This window comes from Dicentrarchus labrax, unplaced genomic scaffold (genome assembly GCF_905237075.1).
Source record: "Dicentrarchus labrax unplaced genomic scaffold, dlabrax2021, whole genome shotgun sequence".
NCBI classification, from domain to species: Eukaryota; Metazoa; Chordata; class Actinopteri; family Moronidae; genus Dicentrarchus; species Dicentrarchus labrax.
The window spans coordinates 3215585-3226847 of NW_026136712.1; the positions used below are offsets into that span (position 1 = coordinate 3215585).

The 11263-nt window shown below is 42.2% G+C and overlaps 1 protein-coding gene across 1 annotated transcript; it reads right to left on the reverse strand.

Moving 5' to 3' along the window:
• Positions 1-8992: 8992 nt before the first annotated feature.
• On the reverse strand, positions 8993-10351 carry LOC127372922 (uncharacterized protein C14orf93-like). The gene is made up of 5 exons (XM_051416858.1): positions 10052-10351; positions 9864-9925; positions 9674-9771; positions 9461-9579; positions 8993-9354 (listed from the first exon to the last, which is right to left on the reverse strand). The coding sequence occupies exons 1-5, from the start codon at positions 10070-10072 to the stop codon at positions 9124-9126; spliced, it is 531 nt and encodes a 176-aa protein (XP_051272818.1). The 5' UTR covers positions 10073-10351; the 3' UTR covers positions 8993-9123.
• Between the last annotated feature and the right edge of the window lie 912 nt (positions 10352-11263).

Consider the following 11263-nt stretch of genomic DNA (forward strand, 5'->3'; position numbering starts at 1 on the left):
TCAGAAAAATTCTGACAGAATCAGAAACTTCATACCGAATTCTTCGTAAGTGCTGCTACAACCCACAACAAACCAATCAGATTTTCTGAATAAAAAATATAAATTGAATAAAAATGTTCGAGACAAAACCCAAAATAGATATGTGTGGGGCTCGTGCAATGCCCTTGCAGAGCTGCATTTTCTAAACATAAGGGTCATGTATGAAATGTCTCTGACATTTTTTTCTTTTACATAATACCGCTACAATCCACAACATGTTCATTGCATCTGACATCCCTCATATCAATAGCAATAGTCTGGCAAGTATTGCGACCTGGACTTTACTGGACAACCATTGTTGTCCTCAGGGAATCGCTGAGGAAGCTTCAGCACATGGTCATCACTGCTTCCATTACAGGCTGTTCTTCTTTCACCTCTGGATTACAACTACAAACAGACGTGAGCCAACACAAACTGTTCTGACCCCTCATAATGCTGCCGGTGAACCGCCTCCCTTCTGCAAAATGTGACCTCACTAGCAAAAGCACCTGATCCAACAACAGTTTCTGTCCGACACCACTGATAAACATCATATGTATGCATAAGAATATGTAATATGTCACTGTAAAATGGCATGCTGCATATCTGGGAGTCATTTGTCTTACATTTACTTTTCACAGCCCAGACACACCCATAAAAGGTGACCTCTCTTATTTGGCCCACTTCCTTCTCAGAGCTGTGTGGGTGTGACTGTACTTCTAATAATAATCTAATCAGGGTCTTTAAAACGACACAGACCACTTTTTCACATCCTTTTTTATCATTAAGTAAACTGACAGCCACTGACTGAGAGACATATTTTTTTATTATATTCAGTCCATATTATGTATTTTATACCTAATAGGTTTTGTCTTTTGGAAATTCAATTTTCCTCCAATTCCTTTCCAATTTTCTTCTACCTGGCGCCGATCCATTGTTCTATCAGCTCTTTGGCTGTTTAATCTGTGTACTTTTCTCATGCAGAACAAGGCTGTTTATCAGAAAGTTAAGGCTCTGTGAATATGGCTTGTGATCAGGTCAAAACTGTGGCCGTATCAAAGTTTTTATCTTTAAAACTATTTTGTTTGTACTTTTTAGTTTCCTTCACATAAATGAATGAAATAATGAGATAAAGGCCTACTTGGTATTTTTTTTTAAAGAGTTGTCTAAGACCCCTGATAATCAAGAAGGCCTTGCAACTCACTGTGACCTTTGGTGACCCCTAGTGGGGCTCAGTCCCACTAAGTTGTGAACCAGTGAGTTAAGATAACAAAAACAACACATTTATGTGATCATGTTTAGGCAACTCAAAGCAGTTGGCATATGTTAAGAAAAATATAAACAAATATTATAAAATGAAGACTGACTTGCAGCCGAAGATGGGATGTGTTTACTGTTTTAATAATTATCCCAAACTGACCAAGTGTTTCAGCAACCCTAACCCTAACCTCTAGCACTACAAGAAGCTCTACAAAAACTACGAGAAATAATGAAGACAGCTGAACGTCCCCTTCAGGAAGAACCACCACAGGTGCCCTCAACCCCAAAAGAACCAACCATACCCCAATCACACAATTCTCAAAACCTACCTGAAACCTCCCAAGAAGGGGAACCTCCCTCTAAACGCCACAGGAGTGAAGAAGTAGGAACACCACGAGAAAGCACACCAAAAAAAGACCACAGAATAACCATGCCAGAAGAAATTCCGGATTTAGACGAAATTCCTTGCCACCAAGTCATTCAGCACAAACACCGGAAAATCCAAACCAAAACCGTCACCCATCACCCGAATGGCCTGGCCCGGAAATACCTCTACTAGCTCCACCATAAGGAAACCCAAATAGGAACCCTAATGCAAACGCAACTGTAATACCCCCAATAAACCTAAATGAAAGCACCACAAACAAACCAAGAATCAAAAAACACCTATACCAATCCCATGAACACAATGGTAACAAATAACGCAACTGGATGCTCAATCCCTTCCGTACAATACTCATCATCGGGGATTCAAACATCTCCAGGCTACCACGCATTCCAGATGACCGAACTCAGGTAGACTGTTACCCTGACTGACAAGGCCCACGGTGCCCACAATGTACACCAAAAACACCAACACATACACAACAGGAGGAGCATAGTCGTGAACAACAGGTGGAAGATTCCCCTGGACAAGGCCCACAGTGTCTACAAAGTACACAAAAAACACCAACACGTACACAACAGGAGGAGAATAGTCGTGAACAACAGGTGGAAGATTCCCCTGGACAAGGCCCACAGTTGGAACTCCCAAAATCACAGAGAATTCGGAGAACAGTAGCGAGACGCAACCGTTGTGTGGTCTCAGAGGACAGCTCATTCCTGCACATTGAAGATGATGGACCCAGATTGCTCGGCCAGGAAAGCCCTATTGTACAAAAAACTCCACAAGCAGTTGGAGGTTGGGGCGGGGACGGATTTGGACCGGACTCCAACTCTGACACCAATACCGAGGCTGGCAGGGCCGGGCCAAGGGTCCAAATGTGTCCGGAACGTCACGGTCCATATACACACGCCTGCACGCCTACCCTCCCAACAGGAGGAACAACTTAATTCCAATTTGGAAAAAACATCCACACCAAAAACACAATCTTTCAAAGTTAACAGACATATCAACACAGACCGTAAGATGACTGATTGGAACCTTACGGTCTGGAAAAAATGGGTCATGATTGGAGATTCAAATTTGTCGCGTATACCCGGCCCTTCTATTTCGGACCTAAAAATTGATAGCTATCCTGGTGCTAACTTCCGGCATGCTGAGTCCATCATCTCCAAAGTGTCCTGCCTAGTTTGTGTGGAAAAAGTTGTCCTCTCATTCGGTCTGAATAGCCGTGGACAAAAGGCCAAAGAGACCACAATCAAGCAAATGCAGGCTGCATTGAGGGCCGCTAAGAGGAAATTTCCATACGCGGAACTTTGGATCCCACTAATTAATTTTTCGACTAATCTGACCAACACAAAGAAGACTTGTCTCCAAAAACTCAACACACATATCACTAAAAACATGCTATTCATTCCACTTCTCGGCTCCACACACTTCCAAACGGAAGGAGACCTGATTCACTGGACCAAAAATACAGCACGAGCTATGCTCAACCACTGGAGTGTCTGTTTAAACTTAAGAATCCCATAAGCCTAGTAGAGGAGGGGGACAAGAGCTCAGGGCCTCTGACGTCACAGAATGTTGTAATACTGAGCAGAGATTTCAGACTGACGGGAGCTCAATTGGACCTGCTTAATAGAGGCCTAACATTCATACCAGCACTGGATGTTACAAAGAATCTGAAATTACAATTAGAATTGGACATAAAGAATTTCCGTAGGAAACTAAAATTAAGAACATACTTCAAAGACTCACAACAAAAAGATCCACCACCATTCCTACCATCATCAATTTGGATGCCACCGATGGCAGAACTACCACAGGGAATCAATTTATTGATTGAGAAAGATAAAAAGATTTCAAACATGATTATAAACTGTATAAAGAGAGGCCGAATCTGTCACAAGATGAAGTCAAAGCACTCTGATGCACAATAAGCACATTGTCATAAAACCCGCTGACAAAGGCAGTTCAGTTGTGATCTTACATAAAGACCAATATGTTGCTGAAGTTCATCGCCAACTCAATAATGAGACCTATTACAAAAAATTTAAAGAATCAGTCTATCTCCAATCAGTTCCTATGGTACAAAAATAATAAGAAAAAATGTATCAGTGTGTGGCGGCACGAGCTAAGTTATCAGACGATCTTTTCTATTTTATTTGTTACCGACAATGCCACCTTGGGTTAGGGCCCAAGGACCCATACTAAATGTCAATTATCACCTCTTACAAAAGGACACTAAGGTTCGTTCACTCAGGGAGGGCAGGAGACAGAGTTCAATGATCACATATAAAATTTTATTGTTCCAATGAGCACAAGGTTTGGCACAAAAAGTTAAAAGGAGAAGAGAGCCCAACTGGGGAAGGGAGGTGGTGCCGGCTGCAGCTTACCGGCTCGGGGAGGGGTCGACAGGGGAAAGTAATGTCCAAAAAAGAAAGAGGAGAGAACCCCACTCACGGAGCAAAAACGTGACATGCACACAAAGAAAATCTTGAACGAGGCTCACACACACGAGGGACCACCACCACTGCCGGCCTTCAGCTCTAGGGGAAGATAAGAGGCGCAGTTAATAGGGCTCACAGTTAAAACAAACAATATGTCTTGACATAAACAAACTGATGAATAATCAATCAATGAACAGAATAGTATTAATTAGAATTAATCAGAAAATCAAACAAAAGATGAAAAAGAAAATTAAAGAGTCTCTGGCCAGAGATATCAACTCAACAGCTAACCGTAACTAATCCATTTTGAACACAAATAAAGAAGGGCTCAAATTGAGAAGTTCCAAATGAAAATTAAATAAACAACGACACCACACCTTGGCAGATTACCTTTAAAACACTCACACGCACACACACACACACGCACACAGTCCAAACGAGTGGCTGAGAGTCCCGGCAGAGCTCGCAGCGGCCTACCCGAGCGGCAGCCACACACGCACACACCACACCACGCACAGCAGCAGCGCGAAGCAGGGTCAACAGCAGGAGGCAAGCTGACCAGGGACAGCCGACAGGACCCCGCACCAAGCCAGCGAAGTAGCAGCGGCGGCAACGGCAGCGAAGCAGCAACAGTAACAAAGTAGCCGTGGCTTAATAGCCCTGATTACTCAGTGCTCTCCTTACGTAGCTTTAGCGTTCATAAACTCCGGTTCCCAGTCCAGTTAATTGGCGTCCCTTCTAAAGAGGGAGAGGGGTGAAGAGGGTCGGCGTAACAGGGGAGACAGCTACCACACACCATGCGACCAGCAGACTGTTAGAGGGAGAGGAGCGGAAAGGGAGCTTAGCACCTGGCTAACAGCAATTAACAACAAACGCTCACCATGACTCACTCACCTATGCTCCGGTCGGCGGCGGTAAACGACCCCAATATATTGCCCCGACCACGATGAAGACGTCGGATCTATTAAAGAGTTATGGTTTGAGTTAAATGAAACGCTGACGAATGTACACAAACAGCACGCTAAGGTGCGCCTACCTGTGCTCTGAGATGGGCGGCGAGAGCAACGAGCCGGAAGTGGACGGGCTGAAGAGGCAGGAAGGGGGTCGGGAGGAAGGGCACGGCCTACTTTTATCTACTCGGCATAAACCATGATTGGCTAATAAGCCAGAGAGGACGTGGTGAAGCCAGAAGCTTGTGTTTAAAATGGCAGTGGTGCCTCATACCACTACAATCGCAAAACAAAAAAAATATCTGAAAGGAGAAATCCAACCCAGGGAACGGAGATTTTCCATCCTTCCAAAGATTCATAAATCTCCAGAAAATTGGAGTGTGCCCTTTGAAGTACCTCTTGGTAGACAGATTGTATCGGACTGTAGTAGTGAGACATATAGAACAGCAGAATACATTAATCAATTTTTAAACCCCCTGTCAGTCAAACATCCAGCGTATGTGAAAGATACCTATCACTTCATTGAAATTGTTAAAAAATTAAAAATTCCTCCTAATTCCTTGTTCTTCACCATGGATGTGGATAGCCTGTACACAAACATTGACATTCAAGCAGGTCTAATGGCAGTCCAAAAAATACCCAGACGATTTGAGACCGGATAGGGAGTTATTACAATTATTAGATATAAATGTAACCAAAATGACTTCCATGGGAATATTTCCTCCAAATTAAAGGGACTGCGATGGGAAAAAGGTTTGCACCGGCATATGCCAACATTTTCATGGCCAAGTGGGAAGAAGAAGCCTTGGCAAAATGCTACATCAAACCATTCCATTATCTCAGGTATCTGGATGATATATGGGGAATTTGGACCGACTCTAGGGAGGACTTTGAAAAATTTGTGGACACACTCAACAGACATGACCCATCCATCAGACTGAAACATACATATGACAAACAGACTATTGACTTTTTGGACACGACTACATACTTAGGACCAACGTACAGACTAGTCCAAAGACTGGACATTAAAGTCTATTTCAAGAGCACGGACACACATGCCGTAATTATTTAAAAACAGTTTCCATCCCAAACATACATTTTGGGGCCAGGTTAAGTCGAAGATATTGAGGTTCTATCGTATTGGCACGCAGGAAAAGGACTTCCGGGAAGCGGTGGAGACTCTCTTTGGAGCCCTTTGAATAAGAGGTTACTCAAGGTCGTTCCTGAGACAGTGTCTCCACTCTTTCCCAAGTCCAAAAACCAGCAAATACGAAGGACATGATTCCCCTCATCACAAACTATTCGACAATAAGCGCAAGATTGAACAACACAATAAAAAACAACTACAAAACATTTATGAAAGATACAGGACTCCTACAGAACCACCATATAATTTCGGCCTACCGGAGGAATAAGAATCTTATGGACCTATTAGTTAGTGCAAAATTGAAGCCTGTACGCCAAACAAGAAAACAACCTGGACCACAATACTTCCAACAATTAAAATACATATGTAATAGATTAGACCAAACAATTTTTGAAATACCACAGGGCTTTATGTAATCTATTGTTTTGAGTGTAAAATACAATATGTCGGTGAGACAGGAAATACAATCCAAATACGGATCTGGCAGCACAAACACAATATACAAAACAGGAAGAACACTGAGACACCGTTGGTGCAGCACTTCCTGTTGCATGGGTGGCTGGCTGCAAGAGTATCAGGATTACAACAAAATTCCTATTGGACAGACATTGAAAGGAAAAAAGTGGAAAGAAAATGGATTTATGTATTAAAAACAATAGAACCAAATGGTCTAAACAAAAAATACAATTGAGTGTTCTATTGATGGAATGTTGTGCAGTGAGTGAGAGGGAGGGGGTCTGGGTGTGATTTCCCCAGTCCTGGGCTCCGGATCGGGTCCCCAGTTATTTGTTGCTTGTTATTTAGTCTTTCCAACCCTAACCTTAACCCTAACCCTAACCACTCCTTCTTGTTTCCTAAACCTAAACCCTAGTCCCTTACCTTGCCTTGACCTTTGACTTCCACTCACAGGCCTCTTCTACTCCAATTCTGAAATAGCCTATATGACACGAACTTCCTCTTTACATCTCAGCCAGCTCTTTTACTTCCGGTGTCAATCGTCAGTGAAGCAGATAATATGGCAGTGTTTTTTACCCGATCGCTTCAGGATTTACCTAGGATGAATTAAACAACGTGAGTCGTATCATAGCTCAGAACTCTTCAACTCTTCTTCAACTTCGGCGGCGATGAAGAACAAGGGGTTCAAACTGTATGTGACGAACAATATAAACAACTACGAAGGTAAGTTTACAATGTTGTTATTAGCCCTTAGCATGTAGCAGCTAGCGATAGGCTAACGGTAACAGCAGTGCTTGTGTTCATTTGTATTTTGTGTGTTATTTGTGTGCAATATAATATATTAAGCCCAATGTTAATCTCAGTTTCAAACAAGAGTCCGGCAGGAGAGATTACTGTTAGGTCTGAGTGCTTCAGAAGATGGAGAAACGAAAAAAGTCTCACAGTCCAAGTGGAAGAGATCATGTAGGTTCAGATCAGGTTCATGATAAATGAGTTACTCAAATCAAGTTTCTGTGAGTCATAGCATTGCTTTGAATTAAATTATGACTAAGAAAATACTCAACGAGGCTACCTAATAACTACAGGCTATATTTTTCATAATGTGTATTGTCACATTTGTTCCATGTGATCTGACCCAGTATTGGAAAACACGTAGAAAGAAAATCTCAGAGAAACTAGATTGTGTTCAGAGTTCTTCTACTTCTTCACTTTCTTTACTACTACTTAACTCTTTAAGCAAATGAGAAAAGTGAGCGTAATCATAAAATTGGACTCTTGGAATTTTTGAATTTTGCATAATAAAGTAGGCTATAGACTAGGCCTACTACATATAAGTTGCACTTTTATAGTGTCTCACTTTTCTCATTTCTTCTTACAAGTTCCCAGCCTAGGCTAATTACAGTTCATTACAGTTCAAAACAGTTCTCAGACTGTGTTCAAGACTGTTTTATAGGTGCAGTTAGTGATTCTGGATGAAATTGTGCATGTTTAGGTGTATGTTTACATTAATTAGCAAAAGCTGTTGTCCAACACCTTTTTATGGGGTAGTCAAGAGAATATAGGTGAAGTCAATCATGGGGACATGGGGTTAGTTGAATTAATTAAAGTTTCGTTCACTGCACCTGTAATGTTTAATTGCTCTTGCAACTGGTCATTTTTCTATCTCTAACACGTGTTTTGTAACAGATTGTGCTGAGGGATTCAAAGCCTGTGACGCTCGAAAGCTGTACATGTTCGTGTGTTGCTGGTACTGCCCTGTGCAACCACGTGGCAGCTCTTTTCTACCAAACCGCACATTATTCACAGCTGGAGCTCAAGGCTGTTCCACCGGTTCACACACTGCATGAAAAGTGGGATTTCCGTCCCCGTAAACGCCCGGGAATCTCCCTAATTTTCGGCAGTTAACGACAATGTACAGCCTGTGAATGTCGCGTTTGTCTGTGCCACATATTGTCGGAAACAAACCATGACGTATGTGGAGAGCTCGCAGCGGAGTGCTAATGGATCTAATTAGCATATGAATAGCAGCGAAACCGCGCCTGGCCAGGCCTGGCTTGAATTTCCTTACTATTGGATGAAACCATTTCTTTTAAAGAAAAATCACTCATGATTGGTTTGGCAGATCTGTCACTATTGGTCACCCTGGGTCATTATAAATGTAACCCCCAATAATAAAATAATATATATATATATATATATATATATATTCATATGATATGCTATTATGTTGTATATTCATGTCATTGTTATCCTATGGACTACACTATTATTAGCATCAAGGACATGAATCAATTTATTGAGGAAAGAACAATTTGCCAGGAACATGTTTATTCAAAGAAAGAGCTTTATTAGCAGGACGCTCACGAGAAGCCCAAAATCCTACAGCACCGTGAAGTGGCTGTTTGCCGCCTCGGAGCTGTAGTTAACTGGCGGCATTCTGTCTGAATTTGGCCCGTTTTACAGACGTCTGTGGTGCGTTGTCCTGTACTTCGGAGTTGCCTCTAATCTCGACTGAAGCGTGGCACAGAGCTCGGTGAGCTCCTGGCTGCCAAAGGACGGAGGTCGCACAATCCATCCAGACACCCCGCCAACGATGCCATCTTCCTCATCAGACATCAGGTCTTTTGTGGCGGACTTCCAAAGTTCCCCCTCTTCCTCATCTAGCACACTCTGTCTCGCTTCCAGCAGCTGTAAAAACAATCAATAAAGACAATCAGTAATGCGCGATGCACTGCGTATGGACACAACACATCTTTTAATGCACCTGAAAAATAGTCACCAAAAAAAGTCTTACCCTCTTTCTTCTCGATCGACTCCGAGCTGAACTCTTCACAGCTGCGGCCTGCGGTGTAAGGTCTGGTTGTTTGTACCTGAGGCTCCTGCGTACTGTCTCGTAATAGGTCTTACAGGCAGCTGGAAAACAATTAAATGAGAGTAGTATGAATAAAAAAAACATAAGTCACAGTAAAATTAAACAAGGAAGGAGAAAACAGTAAAAGTTACTTACACACAGTGTCGTCATTATCAGCATCGTGTACATCTGGACTTGCAGACATAGCTCCGAGCAAAAAGGAGGTCACGGCCTCGTTATGAGGCGAGCTTAGTCTGTGGAAACAAAATGTACAGTTAAGATCGGTATCTATTAACATATCTATTTCCTTATACAGCAGAATGAAAGCATATTCTTTAAATCTTACCCTTGCTCCGGTTCGTAGGGCCGACAATTTGTCTCCGAGTTGTAAAGACGGCGTACTGCTTCCTGTAAATTACAAGACAATAGAATACACTTTTATAAAGCAACTTACACTGGTTCTGCTCACTTGTTCTTGTACAAGGCTACTAGGCTACTTTTAGCTTAGCTAGCAGTCACCAAACATATTCTTACCGCAATCTTGGGATTGTGCATTCGTCTTCTCTTCTTAGAGTCTCCCGCACAGTTTTTTCAGCCGACCTATCCTCCATGGACAGCAACCTGGAGTTTACTGAACTGCTGAGTTCGGCAGCAAACAGAGTAAGCTGAGGAGACAGCCCACTGATAGCATTCAGCAGTTTCTTCTAATTGTTGAAATAAATTGTTTTGTTGTAGTAACTCACGGGAGGCTTCTTACCGAACATGGGGGAAGTTTATTTTGTTCCTGACGAACAGTATATATCACGATCAAATCATCTCTCATGGTAAACAGGACTAAATTCTTCTTCTTTCCATCTATTGCATTCCCAACAGGTAATAAGTTACTCATCGCCCCCTAGTGGACCTGAGGACAATATATATATTTCTCTCAATTCCTCAGTTACTACATTTGTGGATCTTTTTTACACAACGTTTGCCATTGCTAATGACATACACAGTAATTAATCTAGCATACTTTCATTAAATAAATCAATTCAAGCTAAAATTTAAGAGTCTCTAATTAGGCTATACTGAGCCTGATCTATTTATACCAGAGATTTTCTTACCTTTTAGAAAAATGTCACCTGGGGTAAAACTCCCCCTGCTACCCTGATTTGCATTTGTATAGCTCACAGCATTTTCATTTACATGTTAAATCCTCCCCTAGAATTAGGGGGAGGGGGGGGATGGGGGGGACAACTGCCAAGCAAGGCCCAAGTCAATTTCCGACAATTCACAGCAGTTTTCCGTGTTGCCTGCAAGTTGCCGTATGCAGTCATAAACCTGAAGTTCCACGACAATCTACAGTGCCGCTTACTGACTTTTCATGCAGTGACAGCTGCACAGAGACAGAGCAGAGGTGGCACAAACCAAGAACCATGGTAACTCACCTTTTAAACATACGCTAACAGTTTCATTAATGGACGTTAGGTTTTACTAAAACGTGTTTGGTTTCATTGCAGGGTGTTCAACCTGGTCTGGTGAACAAGAGGGTGATCCCCTCAGCCCGACCAAAAGAAAGAAGGCTGGTAGAAGGAATCAGGTTTGTATTGTTGCTGCATTATTGTATTGCTATTGCTATCACTCTAGGTCTTTTTTTAGTTGTCTTTACTGCTACTTCACTTCTACTTATGCTTTAGCATATAATAATAGTTTTTGTCTTTTGTTCTGTCTTTTTCACAGAAGTAACCTGTAAAGAGGAGAAAC

What these genes read in the sequence shown, in the direction of transcription:
- LOC127372922 (XM_051416858.1), bottom strand. Translation starts at nt 10,072, where the DNA reads ATGCACAATCCCAAGATTGCG. An exon ending in TGCACAATCCCAAGATTGCG is followed by an intron (nt 9,926 to 10,051) that starts GTAAGAATATGT and finishes TGTAATTTACAG; the next exon opens with GAAGCAGTACGCCGTCTTTA. An exon ending in CCCTACGAACCGGAGCAAGG is followed by an intron (nt 9,772 to 9,863) that starts GTAAGATTTAAA and finishes TTGTTTCCACAG; the next exon opens with ACTAAGCTCGCCTCATAACG.